Below are 20,243 nucleotides of genomic sequence, written 5' to 3' on the forward strand. Positions count from 1 at the left end.
CGTAATTGTTTTTTACGTGAAATTTGCCGACGGTAAAAAAAAAAAAAAAAAAAAAAAAAAAGACCACGAAACTGCAACCCACAATGCAGCGCGGGGACTATATAAGCAAAGATGGCGGCATTTTGGTCACCGCTGATGTTGTGAACTTATGCACTTTGTTGTTTGGTGCTAGTTACAGGCTGTGTTTAGCGCAGATACGGCAATTCTTTGTATCCGTGCCCTGGGTGTTGACTGTGGTTTAGGGTTTACGTAGTGCTGCTGCTGCTCTCTGTCTGCTTTTGGTGTTTCGGGCCATTTCCTGTCTCGTTTCTCGGCTAAGTGTCAGTGACAACGACTCGGAAGTATTTCCCCAATTCGACCATGAAGGAGGCTCTGTCCCTGGTTCAGAGGTTGAGCGCACACCCGGACTCCCGCTGCTGGTTCGTCAGCTGGAGCCCCAACGGGACGCTTCTGGCCTCATGTGGGGGCGACAAGACCATCCGGATATGGGGGAAAGAAGGTGAGCTCTCCGTGAACTGAACCACAGACACCCCCAGCCTCAGTCGCATAAGCATTATAGTACAGTAGTTGACATCCTTCACCCCTCTACCTGGCTCTCATTTTTCAGGTGACTCCTGGATATGTAAGAACGTGTTGCAGGATGGACACCAGCGCACTGTGAGGAAAGTGGCTTGGTCTCCATGTGGGAATTATCTGGCCTCTGCCAGCTTTGATGCTACCACTTGCATCTGGAAAAAGAAGAACGATGACTTTGAGGTCAGATGACAGGTCTCCTGTTCAGTGTGTTAAATGGCATGCCTTAGAAATGCTGCATCTCTGCAGATTGTTACCCACGCTTTGTCTCCTAGAGTTTGACTGTGCTGGAAGGACACGAAAACGAGGTCAAGTGCGTGGCGTGGGCCCCTTCAGGGAATCTTCTAGCCACATGTAGCCGAGACAAGAGCGTCTGGGTTTGGGAAGGTTTGTGTTAAAGAGCGCCTAAATTGCACATACTGATCTGCACCATTGCCTGTTTCTAAACTTGACCATGTCTCTTCCTGCTCTGCAGTGGATGAAGAAGACGAGTATGAATGTGTTACAGTTGTGAACTCTCACACGCAAGATGTCAAGCACGTTGTCTGGCACCCGACCCAGGAGGTAGGTCTCATTCGGATCTGTCCACATGAATGTTTTTTTTTTCCATCTCCTGTTGTAACACCACGTGACCCTGCACTCACCGTGTGATTGTACAGCTCCTGGCCTCAGCCAGCTATGACAACAACATTTGCCTTTACAAAGAAGAGGATGATGACTGGGAGTGCCGGGCCACCTTACAGGGACACACGTCCACAGTGTGGAGTTTGTGTTTTGATGCAGATGGTCAGAGGCTGGCTTCGTGCAGCGATGACCGCACTGTGAAGATCTGGAGAGAGTATCCAGCTGAAAGTGGACAGGGTGAGTCAGCATTAGTTTTATCATAAATCAATGTGGTAATAAAAATATCGACAGTAATGTGTATGTTTTTTCTGGTCTCCTGTTTAAGATTTGTCGTGGAAGTGTGTTTGCACTCTGTCTGGGTACCATGGACGAGCGGTGTATGATGTCTCCTGGTAAGACAAATTTGTAATAGACTCTTGTAGGAATGCTTCAGTCAATCATTAAAGGTGCAATCAGTCATTGTTTGAAGTCATTTAATGGAAAAAAAAATCCCCATTGTGCTGATAAATATACATTTATTAGTGTGTAATTACATCTTCCAACGAATTGATGCATTCTCATAAACTTCTAAACTAGATATATAGTATGCTAAAGGACGGGGCATTCATGTGGTGTGGAGGCAATTTGTGTTTTCACCTTCAGACTAAAGATATAAAGGATCATACATGTTTTATAACCTTTCACAAACGCGGGCTACCAGCAGATGGGTGCAATAAGACAAAAATTAGCACACATCTCACCTGACAATCAGCAGCATACCCAGATAAGAAAAAGACTTGGATGGATCCAACTTTTGCTATCTGTGTACAGTAGCTACAGATTAATGGCAGTTTTTGAGGCAAAAACTGTAGTTAGGATTATGCACTTGAATTGGTGGGTGTAAGAAAACAGAATTCAGCTGAATGTGTTCTTGAATTTACTGACCTTTAGTCTGGTTGTCACATTTAAGATCAACTTGCAATAGCAACGGGGTAATTGTTCCACAACTTGTAATTTCTCCATAACAATGCAGTATGGTTACATTTGAGGAATATATGTTGCTCTGTGTCCAGAAATTATGCGCAAACATAAAGTGGAGGTTAATTGATCACCAGAAATCCCAAAGATGTGGTCTCCATGTGCATTTGTCATTGTTAGACGTCACAGTGAACCCAAATCTTTCTGCAGGTGTCGGCTGACTGGCGCTTTAGCAACTGCCTCTGGTGATGACGCAGTGCGAGTTTTCAAGGAGGATGAGACGGCCAATCCCGAGGAGCCGGTATTCTCACTGGCTGCTCAGGTGGCCAGAGCTCACAACCAAGATGTTAACTGTGTGTCCTGGAACCCAAAGGAGGCGGGATTCCTGGCTTCGTGCAGCGATAACGGAGAAATCGCCATTTGGAAGTTCCAAGAAGAGGAATGAACATCCCTGGAGTGCATAGTTGTGTGTTAAATTGGGAACTTTCTGCGGCATTCACCACAGATCATTATTTTATAGCTCATCAGGATTCTGCTTGACATCAGCGCTCATCTGTGTCCATGCTGAGAATACTGCTTCATGTGCTTTGAGTAGCAGCGCCACTGAGAATTAATAGAAATAACATGTTTAACTATAAAATAAAGTGAAAAATGTTTCCTCTCCTTTTTATTGCAAAAGCATTTCAGACAGCACATCATAGTAAAACACTTCAACCAGTCCAAGGATTAAATTTCATAATAAAATGATTTCAATCCAAAATATAACCGGACAGTTGTTTTTAAACACCCTACCTGGTTTAAGGATGCACCATCCCCAGGATTTATGTGTTTCTTTAATCCACAATGGCCAATTACATTTTTGTCAGATCCCAAAACTGACACAAAAGTACAAAGTGTTAAACTTCTTATACTGAAAACAGACTGGGGCTTGGGTAGCCATGTATCTGTACTACATGTGGACAAACAGATCCTGTACACTATATTCTTGGACTGGCATCATTTAGAGGACTTAACTAAGAAGCAACTGAAAACAAACATTATTTTCACAAGAGCAGAGATGGTAATGGCAGAGTCAAAGTAAAGAAATGTCAATCAGGTTGGATATCTACAGCAAAAAAAGAAAACTACTGATCCCAATCTATCAGAGAACCGCTGAAGAAAATAATCAAGTCTCTGATTAGTCCGAGTCGCTGTCTCCATCACTGTCAGCCTCCTTTACATCTATGCTGAACTTGTACTCCTGGTCACAGCCCATATATGCGTCACTCATGAAGTACAAGGTGTAGTTGTGGATGCCCATCGCTGGGGCAACAAAGTCCAGCTTGACCTGCGGTGGAGGGACATAAACTAAGTGAGGCCTCTGGTGGTTAAAACATAATTTCTGGCTATTACAAGATGACTCACTGACCTTTGCTTTCTGCTGAAGAGTCAGCCTCTTGATAGAGATCAGGCTGTTAGACTTGGGGTCTCCGATCACCACCCACCAGCCCTCCTCACGTTTCTATAACAATGACAAGTATTTCCACAAGAGTTGGTCATTAAGGTGAAAATTAAAGAAATATATACGTCATGAAGGTGTTTGAAAAGTACTAACCTGGGGAAAGAGCGGTGCAATGACTGGACCCGTTACCTCCTCCTCTCTCTCCAGCTGAACCTGAACCAGAACTGGACTGCCACTGTGAATAAATATGGAAAGAGATCAATTTCCCACCCATCTGTGCAATTTTGTAATGTAATTTTTCATTTCCAGGAAACGCAGCGAAAAGTGCTGCTGCCAGACTGTACACGTACCTCTTGACACTGTCCTTCTCTGCCACTTCGTACGACAGCTCGATGTTGGGGTAGCGGTTACAGAAGCGAGCCACGTCGGCCATCTGGGCATCCGAGAGCTGCAGCAACGCGCTTCTGTCTTCATCCTCCATTTCCATTATGTCAAAGATGCTCTCCACTCCCTTATGAGCAAAGGAAACGGAAGCACGTTCAATCAGCATGAGATTCATCTACACTAAAGTGAGAGTCAGACTTTCCTAGGATCATTTTACCTTTTCTGTGCAGCGCTTGATGTGCTCCGAGGTGAAGAATGGCAGCTGTTTGAGGTACGAGTCCTTGGACCACATGGCCTGAGTGACCATCTGAGCCAGCTCCATAGCAGCCAGTGCAGGACTCAGCCAACCGTTGCTGGACAGCACATCAACGCACGCCTGAATCAGTCGGACAGCCTACAAAAAAGACAACACACACACACATATTCTTCAAGTGTACAAATATACCTTCCAATATAAAGCATCTTGAGGCGACTGCTGTTGTGATTTGGCGTTTATGTAAGTAAAATTGAAATGAATTAAAACTGAATTTCACTCACGGCACTCACTTTGGGAATCACTGATTTACAGTGATCTCATGATCTAACCCACTCCCTATGGGATCATTCTAAAGTCTTTTTGGGCCTTTGTCATATATTTCAGTCAAATCCAAAATTAACAAATTTACCTGTCTAATTTTTAAATGCTTTCTAAAATCTATTACAGCAATGTTTTGGTGTAAGCCCTTGAAATGTGAATCTGAACAGGGTACAAGCAGTCTTTTGTTCATGTGATAAGAAGGCTCATCCTACAGTAAGAGGACTCCTCACCTCCATCACATGTACAGTGGATTTAGGACATCATGTATGTTTTACAACTGTTTTACTAAAACATCAGCCTAACTGTTTTTTGAAACCTGGCAGCAATTTCTTTCCTATGTATCAAATATGGAAGCTTGCTCATTTCCTTGTTTGTTTGTTGTCTTTTTGGATGTGTGTAACTGGTCTGGCGATTTTGTTCATTCTTTTTAAGACACATTTTGTTTATATGTGTGCTTTTTGTGCAAGTAATAGCTTGTTCAAAAACATATAGATGGATAAAAATCCAGAAACATAACTGTTAGGCTTTACAGAGAAAAAACTGGACCTTGCTGAGGATCTCCTCGGTGTCTGACTGGAGCTCAGCGCTCAGCTGCATCCTGGAGAGATGGGCTTGCAGCAGCAGGTTAGTCTTCACGTGGGGGTCATTGAACTTCGGGTTGTTCAGCTTGTGGGGCACTTTCTGTGCAAGCTGAAATGCAAAGAGCACATAAAAGTGTGTTATTTCATCTTGGTGTCTTTTTGCAGATGTGTTAATGCTGCTCTCTTTGAGTCTCGTCACTTTCTTTACCTGTCGGAGAAGTGCATCCTCGTGGTGTCTGATGGGAATGTTCTTATACTCGGCAGCATTGGAGATGATCTCAATTAAGCCGCGGATCTTTGTCTTGGCGTTCAGTGACATGCTGAAGAGCTCTGTACGACACAAGAGCAAAGCACCACAGTTAGGCTTGAGTTGAACACATACGTGAAGGAATGATGACACAAATACAAAAAATCCAGGAAGTGCAAGCACAAACCGATGGTGGTGTAGTTGATGTAATAGTAGGCAGCAATCATGCCCAAATTGAGTGGTGCTACATCCAGCTCATCCTCGATGCTGATGCACTTGGACTGCTCCAGGTCGTGTAATGTGTTCTCCACCAGCTCAGACAGGTGGTCAGACAGGTGGCGATGTGACATGCCTGTCAGGAGGACAGAAGCCACAGCTCAACATGGTCCCAACATCCGAAGTATAAGTCGGTTATTCCCTTTGAAGGACGGGACTCACCTTGCAGGTTGTAGTAGTTGGGGTTCTGGGTCATACGGCGGTAAAGGAATGTCCATGTCAGGTAGTCGACAGCATCCTGCTTGTTCTCTATTGTCTTGGTGACGATCTCAGCATTGAAATGGTCGTGGAGACAATGATCCAAGTGAGACTCCACCGGCAGCGGCTCGTACAGGAACTTCTTGAAGAAATCCTATCAAGAAAAAACAAAGTGGTTTGTTCTGTTGTACAGTCATTGTTTCAAAGCCAGAAGTGACTGAGGTCTGTCTACCTTCTTAGAGCCTTGACACATGATTACACAGCGCCCCTCATCATCCAGCATTGGCCTGTTTGCCTTGCCCACCATCTGGAGGACATCATATATGGGATAATCCACATATCTGATAGAAGAAAGCAAAAAGTCAATATCACCAGCAGAGTACATACTAACCTTCATTAAATATGTTTCATATAACAAAAAAAAAAAGCCAGTATAAACAGAAGATGCCTTACGCGTGAATTTTGCCATTGTAGTACTGGGTGTCCATGACGATGACAAGGTGTGCTGAGATGTTGATGCCCCAGCACAGTGAACGAGAGGACACGACGACCTGAACAGCACCTGTCAAAGCAGAAGAAGAGAAGGAAAAAATGAATAAAAAATTAGTCTCAATTTTGTTTTTTCCCCTTTTCTAAAAACCACCTACCTGTCCAGCACAAAGTGCAGCAGAAGTGAGTCATACCTGAGTTGAAGAGCTGCTCCACTATTCTGCGTTCAGTTGCAGAGAGGCCCTCGTGCAAGTATCCCACGCCGTTGGCCAGAGTCTCTTTCAGAGTAGAATCATTTATTTTCTCCAGGAATGGAGCCAGGTCTTTCTCAGCACAATGCAGGAACCTGCAGAGACAGACATTTACTCTTTGACCACAGTGTGAAGATGTGATGCTGGCATCATTTCCATGAATTTGTCTAAGGTGAAAATCTCGACGTGCTGACTGACCTCTGAGGAACCACATCAGCAGCACAGAAAGTGAGAATGTCAATCGCTGTGAGGCGAGTCTGCCTGCGGGATGGGATGAAAACCACGGCTGGCTTCGAGGGAGAGTGCTTCATGATGGCGTGATAGACCGGCTTCGCCATGGACAGCAGGCGAGTCTGAGTATGACTCACATTGAAACCCTAGAAAAACAGTAAAAGATTGACAGCCAATCAGAAACCTGACAGGTACTTTCTTGGCTGTGAGCACTGATCAATTTAAGAAATACATTTCTCTTTTTGTTGACTAACATGCTGTTTACAGACCTGGATGTGCAGCTCCAGAGGCACGGGTCTGACATTGGGATGGAAGTTGAATGTGGCTGTGGTGCTGCAGCCCAGCCAGTGGGCCACATCTTTGGCGTTGGACAAAGATGAGCTGAGGGCCACGATACGGATGGGACGCTCAATCTGGGAAGAGATGTATCTCATCCTGGAGCAGATGACCTCCAACACAGGCTGATGACAAGAAACAAAATCCATTAACACAACACACACACACACACACACACACACACACACACACACACACACACGCACGCACGCAGCAGCAAGTAGTATTCTGTTCTTACTCCATTTTCGCCTCCGATAAGGTGCGTCTCATCCACAATGAAAAGGCTGACGTTCTGGACGTTCTTCCTCTGCTTCCAACGACGAGACAGGATGTCCCATTTATCAGGGGTACTGATAATAATGTCACCTTTTCCCAGGAGCTTCAGATCAGTACTAGTCTCTCCTGTCAGCAACACAACTTTCTTGTCCAGGATGTCCTGGAACTTCTGGTGCCAGTCAATAAACACCTGAGACAAGGATAACCACACTCATGTCAGTTTTAGATCTAACAGAATCAAGCTGGAAGAAAAACAGTTTGCCAGTTTTCATAGGTGCGCTCCAAAATCTAATTTAATTCAGACCTGTTCAGCCAGTGCTTCCATTGGGGTGATGTAGACACAGCGACCTTCTGCATTGTGCAGCAGCATTCTCAGAATGGCAAACTCTGCACAGATGGTCTTTCCACTGCCAGTGGGAGCTCCCACAAACACGTTATCATCACTGTTGTACACAGCATTGAAGACTGCGGGAGTAAAAGTAAAAAAAAATGGGTGAAGAAAATTTTGTGAAAACAGACCACTGTTCCTAACGGGGAAGCAACTTTTAAATGACGATGAAATTGGATTAAGGAGAACAGCATGTAGTCTCTACCTTGTGTCTGAATGGGGTTGAAGAAGGGGAACTTGTTCTGGTAGAGCGCCTCAAAGGCAGAGTTCCTGAGGGCAGTGACAGGAAGAGGCTGGAGGTCCAGCAGCTCAGTGGGTGGGGGGTACTTCTCTGGTAGGATAAGGTGACGGAAAGATACTGGGAGTTGAGTCTCGCAGGCTTGGGGAAAAACAAAAGAAACAAACATGAATTAAAATGCTGACATGATTGTGATGTGAAGCTATGACACTTTTTAATCAAAGCACTTACACAGCCAGCGGTCTGAGACCACACGGATGAAGTACTGCGGTGGAAGAGGCTCAAACACCGGGACAAAGAAAGTCACAAGATGCTCATCCTGGGCGTACTTGGCTTTGAGGAGGAAATACTCATGGTGGAGGATGACCTCACTGTCCACGTCCTCAACAAGGATCCAGAAAGCCTCAGACGACCCGTGAATCTAAACAGGAAAACGAAAGTAAGTCAGGAGTATAGAAAGTTAGAGAGTTCAGTGTGTTCTCTGGGCTGATCATTTTTTTCAGGGATTAAGGGTGCAGTCAACATACTGGGACCAATACCCTGATTTTGCCCCCCCCGAGTACAACAGTATTGGAAAAACTGTCTGATTAGCATCCCATTATAGATCTAAGTCCTGACCTTGTCATCCCACTGGAAGTCGGGTGTGACTGTAAGCTCCACTTTGAGTGTGGAGCGAGTGATGGGCTGCACATGAACGGCCAAGTCCAGCTTGGGGAACTGGTGGACATATTTGTGAATAGTCTTCCCCATCTTTGGCATTCGGATCAGTTCACCTAGAAACCAAACATCCAGGAGGTTTTTAATTACTCTCCAGGCTGAGGAAAAAATTCAGAAACCGTAACACAGAGGAAGGAAACTCACCAATCTCGTTGTGGTTCAGGTCGTAGAGTCGCTCAAATGGGAAGTTTTTCTTCTCAATCTTCTTGATCACTTCCTCTGGCAGCTTCTTGAACTGACGCAGAGGAGACATGGACTGCCACCTGCACAGAGGACAGAGTATCAGATGCCTGTAGCTTTGACCAAGCAAAGGCAGTGTTAATCTAGGAGTGAAGAAAGAGCTTACATTCTCTTATCGATCATCTTGCAGAGATTCAAGGTCTTGTCTGTGAGCTGAGCCCAGCCTCTGCTTAGCACAATCTCAAATATGGCCCGCATCAATCGCCCAGCACTCTGCAGGAAGAATATACAAGGAAATTTCTATAAATTATATCAAGCCTGGGACTTTTCCTTCAAGCTAAAATGAAATAAAAATTTTAAATAAGCATATAGGGAAACATGGAAAAGTAAATCAATAACGGAAGTACGCCGTTTCTGTACCTGTGTTACATACACCATATCAGCCATGAGAGCAAAGCCTTCGAGCTTCAGCTGAGAGATGTATGCCTGGAGCAGCACGTTGATCTGAAATGAGAACACAAAGCACACGAAATATTATTTACTGCAATTTGCAAACCACTCCAAATGTTAAGTAATGTTTCTCTTTATAAAAGCACAGTGTGCATTTTCTGGAAACCAAGCAGATCATATTTTGCGTTTCATAAACACCATCACTGGTTGTCTTTACCTTCGCACTGGGCTCCTCAATGCTTTCCTTCACAGGGATAGGAACTCTTTCCAGTAACTTTTGAAGCTCCAGTTTTTCTTCCTACAAGATAAAGCTGTATGTTGCTTTTCTTCATTTTAGATCTAATATTTAAACCATCGTTGCTGTGTGGGGGGTCAGCATACCTCTCTCACTGTGATGTTCCTGAACTCGGAGGACAGTGAGAACACTCGGAAGAGTTCGATCTCGCTGAGCGTCGGTTTCAGCAGCTGGTTGTAGGTTTGGATTGAGTCGTGGGTGATGTAGAAGTGACTGGCAATGCGGCCCAGGTCTGTAACCTTTGGGTGAAGAGACAAAAAAGTGAAGCTTCTAATCAGTATATCTACAACCAAGAATAAAACGACCAACACTCAGCTGAGATGTGCATACCTGGAAGCTGCCGGTCCTCTTGTCATATTTGATGAGACTGTTCTTGTCCAGGATGTTGGCTGCTGTGTGCACCAAGTCCATCCTGCGCCTCTCCAGCAGGGGGTCTGTACTCCGGTCGTCGTGAGAAACACCATACAGGGTGGGGTTGCGAAGCATGCGCACATAGAGATACGTGTAGCCAAGCCAGTTCACAGCATCCTAATAACAAATTTGAGAAATTGAAACTTAAAGCAATGAGGAAAATTAGATCCTTCTGTCTTAAATAGCTACATGTACATTTCAGGACACTCACCTTTACATTCTGCACATTTCCCAGTACTATCTCTGCATTGAGCATGTCAGCCAGCTTGCCCACCATCTGACTCTCAATGGGCAGCTGCTGGTTCAGCAGGGACAGATAATACTGCAGCTCTCCGTGAGACGTGATCAGGATTCCCTCTCCTTTGGTGTCATACTGAGGACGGCCAGCTCGACCAAGCATCTGGAATCAAACACATTTTCGATAAATAAGAGTTAGTGAAGCTGCAAACTAAAGCAGCCGTTACTATGTTTGATAACAAGAAAGGATGGGCTGACCTGTAAAATGTCCAGGGCACCCAGTTCAGTCCATCTGCCTTTCTCTGGGCTGTACACTTGGGTCCCTTTGATGATGACAGTATGTGCAGGCAGATTGACACCCCAAGCCAAAGTAGCTGTAGACACCAGAACCTGGATATGTCGATCGGCAAACAAATCCTCCACCAGCGTACGGTCGACTCTGGTCATACCAGCGTGGTGGATTGCAAAGCCGTATGGGAGCAAATCCTTCAGCTCTAGGTTCTGCATAAGAAGGTTAAATTTAGCACTCAGTTCTGGTATTAAAAGCATTTACCACACAAGAGTTTTAAAAAAACGTTTCCAGTTAATGACATTTGCTCACCTTGCACTGCTCCGCCTCAGTTCTCAACACTTCAGTAGATGCAGAACCCTCTCGGAGGAAAAGACCCAGAGTGTCCTTCTCCAGGCACATGTCCCTTATGGCCCTGGCAGTTTTCCCTGTCTCCTTCCTGGAATGGACAAACACTAGAACCTGATGGGAGGAAAAAAGTAAGGCTTTCAGATTTGGTAACGCAGTGCTGTAGATTTTTTAGAGAAACAACACTGAAGTAAGAAGTTGCATTCAAAACCTGTGAGTTCCCTGTGTGTAAACACACAAGAGCACCTACACACTGGAAAGGTCTGTGTGGACACAGGGCTGAAAGGAGGCCCGGGTTTAGAGGGACCTCGACCCTCCACCTCTGGGAGCCAGAGAGGAGAGTTACAGAGAGTAGTAACCTGCAGGTTTATCTATGGAAATCTACTTCCTCTTGATATTTTGTTGGGCTTCACCTCTTTCCTTTATCTTGATATACTGATCACTTAACAGTGAGTGAACTGTCGCTTTTTAGGGCAGATGTAAAATGCATGGATATGGAAACATGAGTGTGGGATCAATTTATAACATAAGCCACATAGTAACAACAATGAAAGCAGCACAATGTCAAATGTCTTGTTTTTCACTGGAGGGCAAAAATGATAAAAAACAAAAACAGGAGTTGTGGTTTTCTTGCAGAAGAGGTTTATACGATAGAGGCGAAGTGCAGACTGTGACTGAGAAGACAGTGTTAGGAGTCCCCGGTTTCAAAAATCTAAGTTTGTGCTTATCCAGCAAAAATAAATAAATGAATAGGAAAAAAATAAAGAGGTGTCTAATTAAAATGAGGTCAGTAGCATTTACAAAGCTCAGTTGGCAGTAAAACATATTTTAGCAGACACATCTGAGATGACGCTTGGCTAATTCAGGTCACCGAATTATATCACTTTGGAAGAACAATTCAAACAGGACTCACTTGGTTCTTTCCAGCATGCTCCATTATCTTTTCATAGACAATCTCATTCATGATCTGGAAACGCTTGATGGCCTTCTTCTCGGTGATACCAACATAAGTCTGCTCCAGGGGCACGGGACGGAAACTACAGAGAAAAGCGGTACAGTAATAAGCAATAAGGAAGAGAAAACAAACAGCTGTTCATAGAAATCATCATAAAAACTTTTTTTTTGCTTAAGCACCACACCTGTTGTCAAAGTAGAAGAGCCCTTTGGCAGGATCGACACGCAGGCAGGTAGCCACGTCTTCATAGTTTGGCAGTGTGGCGCTGAGGCCCAGCAGACGCACATCCTCCTGGGTCAGCTCCACGTTGCGGATGGTCCTCGCCACCAAAGATTCCAGCACAGGTCCACGGTCATCGTGCAGCAGATGGATTTCATCCTGAACACCCACATTAAATTGTTCATCATTAAAAGTCAAGTCAACTAGCACATTTGCTCTTTTTAGTGACAAAACTGTTCACTTACTATGATAATGAGGCGCACTAGCTGGGTGTAGGTACGTTCACCACCTTTACGAGTGATGATGTCCCATTTCTCTGGAGTGCAGACAATGATCTGAGTGGCATTAATCTCCTCTTTACAGAGCTGGTGGTCTCCCGTCAGCTCGGACACTATGATGCCATAACTTGCCAAACGCTGGGAAAAGGATGGAAAAGGTTTTCAGATTTGTGCTCCCTGATGATGGTCAAGTATGCAAAGAAAGCCGCGCAGGACAGACAAGGCTCACCTTACTAAAACTTCCCACCATCTCCTGTACTAGAGAGCGCATGGGGGCTATGTAGATGATTTTGAAGTCGTCCACATTAATTGTTCCATCAATGTTGATGTGCTTTCCAATTTCTCTCAGCATTGCCATCAGGGCGACATTGGTCTTACCGGCTCCCTGTGTGCACAACACAAACTCATTAGACAAAATCCAGCTGGGGCAAAGTACTGACACACTTTTGGCTTTAACAAAGCGTGCTCACCGTTGGAGCACAGACTAGCAGGTTCTCATCTGTCTCCATGGTGGTCTTGAACAGCTTGCTCTGAATGCGATTCAGGGTTTTAAAGCCTTCAAATCCAGCCTGGGCATACTTGGGCAACTTCTCAATGGGAACAAGTACCTGATGACACAAAAACAGTGCTGACTGTAGGATCCTAACACAGTTATATGCTACTTATTACTATTATTTTTCCTCAGCTGCTGCTCAGTTGGACAATTAAAATGCTCCCATGAAGAAACATAACTGACAAACCTCATCTTCAGCAAAGGGTTTAGGTTTGAGGGCAGGTACGTGGACTTCTTCATAGCCCTTGCGCTGTTTACGAAAAGAGCCATCTGGCAGCTGGCAACGCTTGTTGGCCATGAAATGGCTCCCCTGACTGAAAGTCAGGTCGTCAAGGTCTAGCAGCTGTCGAGGGGCCACTGACTGTAGGACAGAAAGGACAATTTTCCTATGCCGTTTAGAAATGTCTAAAAGAAAACTGACAACAAGTAATGTTCCTGACAGGATGATTTGTACTTAATATACTGAAAGTGTTATATACCTCTCCATGGTCTATGTCCATTGCTTCCAAGTCATCAACACGGGACTTCCTCACTCTCTCTCTGCGAGACCGCTCTTCCTAAAGGACACAAAAATAAATAATGTGACAAACTGAGACTCACAAAGAGTTCACATAATCTCACAATCAAGCCTCCTTACTCGAATAATATCCTCCTTCTCCGTCTCTTGCAGCTGGTAGAGAATCTTTGACAGCTCCTGATCAGACTCCATCTTTCCTATGATGCGCTCCTTTTCTGCCTCACTCTGAGCACTTGCCAGCATGGTACAGTACTGGACTGTGTGTCAAGGGGGAAGAGAAAGAAATCAGTACATTTTCAAAGACATTAGCTCTGTAACAGTTTCACTCAACAAAGCAGACTTACTCATGCGACGATGCTGACGCAGGATTTTAATGAAATCAAAGGTGTTGAAGCCGAGCAGCAACACCAGCTGGTTTTCACATTCTCTGTCGTCACTGGCGGTCTGTAAAATAAGAGACGAAAGAATGATGTTGACAAATACAAACTTACCTGCTCTAAACAAACAAAAGCACAGGGAACGTCACAAACCTACCTTGAGGATTTCTAAGACCTCATCTGCCTTTTTTTGTGAGACAATGGCGTCATCGTAGAACCGGCTGAGCTGACGCTGGAGCCAAAAGGCGTCGATGTCTCGAGGATGTAAATCTTTCTTCTTCACTGTCATCACGTCACCCGCACCACCGAGCTAAGTGAAAGGTAATTTATTAGTTACTGTGCAGCATAGTTGCAATATCTCACAAAGACTAAATACAAACATGGGCTTAATACAGTAATGCCATTAATGGAAACTTACATTAGCTGAGAGAGTGGAATCCACAGCTGCCTCCACTCCTTCACTGTCTTCATCTGAGTGTTCATCTCGTACCTCGCCATACTGGTCTTCATCAACTTCCTGTATGTTAAGACAGGAAAAGTCAGTGACACAAACTCATCAATGTGCTCAGCTGTAAATCTTAAGAGCCGCAAGCCTCACCTCCTCATCAGATTCAAACTGAACATTGACACCATATGTCTCGTCAATGTTGTCATCTGTGGATAGAAAATACCGCACATAATGAATATTTTTAGGGAAAACTGATGGATCTTGTACAGTTTTCATTTCACAGTTACTTTGAACGTGCTTACCCATATTCTGCAAGTCTTTGTCCCCCCCGTAGTCTGTGATCTTTTTGCCCAGATTGACTAAGACGTGGTAGCGCGTGTCATCAGCAGGTCCGAGAAGCTGCTCTACTTCCCGTCGCCTCTCTTTGTCCCTCATTTTGTCATTCTTGAGCACAGCCAGAACTTCATCAGCTGCTCCACAGAGAATATCACGCGGCTGTAAAAATGTAATGAGATAGTGAGTAAAACACGCAAGATGTAACAGAAACAGAATATTTCAAGAAAGCAGTTGTGGCGTTCGCTGACCTGATCTCCCAAAGCAGCATGGATGAAGCTCAGTAACACTTCATATGTTTCTCTGGTCTCTTTGGTTTTTGGTTTGTACACAATGCCCACCATCTCATCAATGCCTTCAGATAGAAGGGTAAAGCCCTTCATTTTGTTAATGTCGTGTCTGTCTTCATCTCTTTTTCTTCTCCTGGATAAAAATAATAATAATTTAAAAAAAAGATTAACAAAAAAAAAAAAAGATCATATGTTAACAGCAGAGCCATGTTTGGCCATTTGAGTGGCAAACATCTTCCAAGGCATGTCACATATGTTCACTTTTTCTCTTTTTTCTTGAGAATGGCCTTGAAGACACATCAAACTTGACAGCTATTCTTCCCCATGCTTTTATTTTCAGTTTTTCAAAATTAAGTTGTCACGTGGAACTAATGAAGTGATTTTTAATACCGGATTGTTTTGTTTTGTTTTAAATCAACCAGTTTTGCCTTCAAACTATAGATTCAACAAGTTAAAGCCAATATTTCTCAGAGAGTTGGGGCCACACTGACATGACAGCATCGCACAGTAGCTGCAGATTGGACAACTATACATCATCCATAATGCAAATCTCCTGTTCCTCCACATCCCAGAGGTGCTCTATTGGACTGACATGTTTAAGAAACCAGTTTAAGACTATTTGAGCTTTGTGACATAGTGCGTTATCCTGCTATAAACAGCTGTCAGATTAAGGTACACTGCAATTATAATGGGATACTTAAACAAAAAGATTCCCTACACTATTAGACCATCAGCAGTCTTGCTTTCATGTTGTTTATCCCAAATAATACCATCCATATATGTTGTGCATTCAGAGATGCTTTTCTGCATACTCAGACATGTTCAAAGTCACCCCACCTTTCTTCTTCATTCTGATATGCAGGTTGACTATGCCTTATTGCTTAAATGCTGGCATGTAATTAGCTATTGCACATTTGCATTAATGACAATGGGAAAAGGAACTTCAAAGTGGCCGGTAGTGTATATAAATTATGTATTGCTTTAACTTCACATGAACAATATATGTAGCTGTATGCACTGACTTTTCTCGTCTCTCCTCCAGCCTCTGAGGTTTGGTCCTCTGGGCCTTGTCACCCATCTTGGTCCCCTCCAGCTTCCCGACCAAGGACAGCACCTCACCGGTGGGCTCATCTCTCCGGGTGCGGTCGATCAGAGAGCGATCGGCTTGAAGCACCAAGTTAGAGTTCTAAGAGTTCGGCATAAAAACAGTGTGATTATGAGACACATCAGTCTGCGCTGCAACAGGCTAAAGTAAGTGCTAGTTAGCACTACGGCTAGCTAAACAAGGAGAAATATCAATTAAAAACAGTACAATCCAAACACCTTTCCTGATAACTTTACAGAATATCGACCGCTGCCTCTGATTTTGTTTTTATTTTTTTGTCTCACTCTAAATACACTCACCGCTTTGTACTCGTACTGCAAGCTTCGAGCAGTAACATCCGCCATGGTGCTGGTTTTCCCTCAGGTTTTAGCGCACTTTGTGAAACGGCTAACTGACTGTTATTATCCACAGAGTCGACCTCACTCTGCCTGCTTAAAGAGACGCTGTGAACATGAGTGCACTGATTAAACTTGTAGCATTAGCCAGTTTTTGAAAAGTCCGAGTTTCATACAACAAAATGCGTTTCCCATACGTTACAATAGCACCGCTAACACGAGCGCACAACAAGCCGCGCTCTTCCTCTTCCGCTGTCAAAGGTCAGCGCAGGATCAGCGAGGCAAAGGAGCAGCGCCCCCTGCAGGCTAAGTTTATTTCGTTTCGATGTCCTATTGTTTGGTGTATTCATAGGTATATAAACTTATGTAAACTTGCCAAATCTCCTCTGCTAACAGCTTCTTTCTTTCTTTCTTTCTTTCTTTCTTTCTTTCTTTCTTTCTTTCTTTCTTTCTTTCTTTCTTTCTTTCTTTCTTTCTTTCTTTCTTTCTTTCTTTCTTTCTTTCTTTCTTTCTTTAGCTTTTTTAGCTTTAGCATCTGGTACCCCAGAATCAGGTGTTGACAGTCAGACGCTGATTAGCACCACCTGTGAGCATGGACCCTGTTACAGCAGTCAGTTTCAGTTGGTGTCTGCTCCAAGCATGGCACATTTGACTGATCTGGATAGGGCCTGTGCCATAGGGCAACTTTAAGCTGGTGTCCTAGTTGTAGCATTATCTGGAGTGAGTTCTTGTACCATCTCCAAATTGAAGGCCAAGTTCCATATAATGGAGGATGTCAGAAACAGGCAAAGAAGTGGGCATCTGAAGAAGACGACGGCACAAGACAATTTTGTTGTAGCACTTAGGAACTGTTGGCGCTATTCTTTAGATTTGCCGTCATGGTTTGCAGGAGAATATGGCCGACAGCACTTTACTCAGAAAATCAGAAGACAGGCAATCTCTGGTCTCATAGTGCTGCCGGGAGGATCCCATGACTGCCCTTCACCATTAGGCCTGTTTGCGCTGATGTCAGCGACACGTGCAGGAATGTTCTGTTCAGCGATGAGTCCAGATTCTGCCAGTGCCACTTCATAGATTTAAAGTGACTGCTATGCTCATTTCTGCAGGATAGCGTAACAGACCTATCATCATAAAGGCAATCATCATAGAGATATTAAGATGAGATTACGTAACCAGTATATCTCCACAGTCTGGGATCAAACTCCAAGATGACAACCCTTGCCATTATCAGAGATTGCCTCGAGAATTTGGGAGTGGAAAGGATGGAATGGCCTGCCTGCAGTCCTGAGATCAGCCCCATTGAACACTTGTGGGATCAGCTTTGGGTGCTCTCTTCATGCCAAAATGACCAACACAACCACAAATGCCTAACTTGCAACAAATGCTGGTTGAAGAATGAGACACCATCCCACAACAGAGTACATTGTTTGGCACTGGCGGAGATGATTTGGCAAGTTTTTCATGGGTGGAACCCACATGCTCAACTCTGATCCTCAACCCACAAATACATTTTCCTTGCAAATGTGACACCATTTAAGGAGAAATAAACAGGCCTTCTATTGATATAAGACTTATTGCTAAGACTCATTTTAACAACAAAGAGACAAACACACTTTTTGCGCTAACTTCATTATATTGTCTATCATGCTTACATCCTGTAAAACTGGAATCATTTCATAAGAGTCATGTAGTGTTAATACTACTAAAATAATGTCCTTCTCACTATCACTACTAAAACTACTAGTAATTATTATTATTATTACTGCTATTGTGTATCAGATACTGATTTACCATAGTAGACATCTGTACCACCACTTGCACAGTATAGTACTACTTAATGTGATAGCCCATTGATAAATACCATACTACTGTACAGGGAGTGCAGAATTATTAGGCAAATGAGTATTTTGTCTACATCATCCTCTTCATGCATGTTGTCTTACTCCAAGCTGTATTGGCTCGAAAGCCTACTACCAATTAAGCATATTAGGTGATGTGCATCTCTGTAATGAGAAGGGGTGTGGTCTAATGACATCAACACCCTATATCAGGTGTGCATAATTATTAGGCAACGTCCTTTCCTTTGGCAAAATGGGTCAAAAGAAGGACTTGACAGGCTCAGAAAAGTCAAAAATAGTGAGATATCTTGCAGAGGGATGCAGCAGTCTCAAAATTGCAAAGCTTCTGAAGCGTGATCATCGAACAATCAAGCGTTTCATTCAAAATAGTCTACAGGGTCACAAGAAGCGTGTGGAAAAACCAAGGCGCAAAATAACTGCCCATGAACTGAGAAAAGTCAAGCGTGCAGCTGCCAAGATGCCACTTGCCACCAGTTTGGTCATATTTCAGAGCTGCAACATCACTGGAGTGCCCAAAAGCACAAGGTGTGCAATACTCAGAGACATGGCCAAGGTAAGAAAGGCTGAAAGACGACCACCACTGAACAAGACACACAAGCTGAAACGTCAAGACTGGGCCAAGAAATATCTCAAGACTGATTTTTCTAAGGTTTTATGGACTGATGAAATGAGAGTGAGTCTTGATGGGCCAGATGGATGGGCCCGTGGCTGGATTGGTAAAGGGCAGAGAGCTCCAGTCCGACTCAGACGCCAGCAAGTGGAGTACTGGTTTGGGCTGGTATCATCAAAGATGAGCTTGTGGGGCCTTTTCGGGTTGAGGATGAAGTCAAGCTCAACTCCCAGTCCTACTGCCAGTTTCTGGAAGACACCTTCTTCAAGCAGTGGTACAGGAAGAAGTCTGCATCCTTCAAGAAAAACATGATTTTCATGCAGGACAATGCTCCATCACACGCGTCCAAGTACTCCACAGCGTGGCTGGCAAGAAAGGGTATAAAAGAAGAAAAACTAATGACATGGCCACCTTGTTCACCTGATCTGGACCCCATTGAGAACCTGTGGTCCATCATCAAATGTGAGATTTACAAGGAGGGAAAACAGTACACCTCTCTGAACAGTGTCTGGGAGGCTGTGGTTGCTGCTGCACGCAATGTTGATGGTGAACAGATCCAAACACTGACAGAATCCATGGATGGCAGGCTTTTGAGTGTCCTTGCAAAGAAAGGTGGCTATATTGGTCGCTGATTTGTTTTTGTTTTGTTTTTGAATGTCAGAAATGTATATTTGTGAATGTGGAGATGTTATATTGGTTTCACTGGTAAAAATAAATAATTGAAATGGGTATATATTTGTTTTTTGTTAAGTTGCCTAATAATTATGCACAGTAATAGTCACCTACACACACAGATATCCCCCTAAAATAGCTAAAACTAAAAACTATTTCCAAAAACATTCAGCTTTGATATTACTAAGTTTTTTGGGTTCATTGAGAACATGGTTGTTGTTCAATAATAACATTATTCCTCAAAACTACAGCTTGCCTAATAATTCTGCACTCCCTTTTCATGCTGAATCTCTGCATAAAGTTATCTGTGGAATCACTATACCAGCCAAACTTAGCTGTAGACCAATCTGCAGATGAGACACTTTCCTGTGGCACTGGCTGATGTTTATTTGTTTGGTCACATCAGTTTGGCAGTGGCTAAGTGTTCAGTGACAGCGTGACAAGGAACCGACAGACTTTTAAATAGACCAGGCAGTTTTATTAAATGAAAACTTCTTTGTATCCCTGGCACAAAATAGGGAAAAAGAAATTATTAAAAAAATGTGATTCATATCAGTCTTTGCTTTCACTAAAATGTTTCTTTAAACATTATAGATTACATACATTATAGATCCAGGATTGGGACATCTCTAGTCCTGTGTGTTAGCGGGTAGCTCCACAAATAGGGGGCAGGTGAGGGTGGCTGTGGTTCAGGAATT

General features: G+C 43.7%; 2 protein-coding genes across 3 annotated transcripts; one reads left to right on the top strand and one right to left on the bottom strand.

The window, feature by feature from the left end:
• Positions 1-65: 65 nt before the first annotated feature.
• Positions 66-2,810, top strand: ciao1 (cytosolic iron-sulfur assembly component 1). Its single transcript, XM_026186653.1, has 7 exons — positions 66-499; positions 608-756; positions 849-960; positions 1,049-1,137; positions 1,233-1,434; positions 1,523-1,589; positions 2,365-2,810. The coding sequence occupies exons 1-7, from the start codon at positions 361-363 to the stop codon at positions 2,597-2,599; spliced, it is 993 nt and encodes a 330-aa protein (XP_026042438.1). The 5' UTR covers positions 66-360; the 3' UTR covers positions 2,600-2,810.
• snrnp200 (small nuclear ribonucleoprotein 200 (U5)) lies at positions 2,807-16,754 on the bottom strand. 2 transcript variants are annotated; one of them, XM_026186652.1, is made up of 45 exons: positions 16,602-16,754; positions 16,369-16,512; positions 15,987-16,150; positions 14,926-15,097; positions 14,644-14,836; positions 14,492-14,547; positions 14,312-14,410; positions 14,051-14,203; positions 13,861-13,960; positions 13,637-13,773; positions 13,479-13,556; positions 13,187-13,360; positions 12,917-13,054; positions 12,676-12,831; positions 12,414-12,584; positions 12,134-12,327; positions 11,908-12,031; positions 10,959-11,108; positions 10,616-10,858; positions 10,332-10,520; positions 10,040-10,237; positions 9,796-9,948; positions 9,632-9,712; positions 9,385-9,468; positions 9,131-9,237; positions 8,929-9,047; positions 8,686-8,840; positions 8,299-8,488; positions 8,035-8,208; positions 7,746-7,906; positions 7,404-7,631; positions 7,099-7,290; positions 6,797-6,975; positions 6,542-6,693; positions 6,312-6,420; positions 6,091-6,199; positions 5,823-6,012; positions 5,572-5,736; positions 5,346-5,467; positions 5,103-5,246; positions 4,197-4,373; positions 3,946-4,106; positions 3,749-3,830; positions 3,563-3,655; positions 2,807-3,481 (listed from the first exon to the last, which is right to left on the bottom strand). In XM_026186652.1, exons 2-45 carry the CDS (start codon positions 16,411-16,413, stop codon positions 3,332-3,334), a joined length of 6,411 nt encoding a protein of 2,136 aa, XP_026042437.1. In that variant the 5' UTR covers positions 16,414-16,512; positions 16,602-16,754; the 3' UTR covers positions 2,807-3,331. The 2 variants fall into 2 exon arrangements, with proteins under 2 accessions (XP_026042437.1, XP_026042436.1); XM_026186651.1 differs by having other exon boundaries at positions 16,369-16,754.
• Between the last annotated feature and the right edge of the window lie 3,489 nt (positions 16,755-20,243).

The sequence above is a fragment of the Astatotilapia calliptera genome, chromosome 12, assembly GCF_900246225.1.
Source record: "Astatotilapia calliptera chromosome 12, fAstCal1.2, whole genome shotgun sequence".
Classification (NCBI taxonomy): domain Eukaryota; kingdom Metazoa; phylum Chordata; class Actinopteri; order Cichliformes; family Cichlidae; genus Astatotilapia; species Astatotilapia calliptera.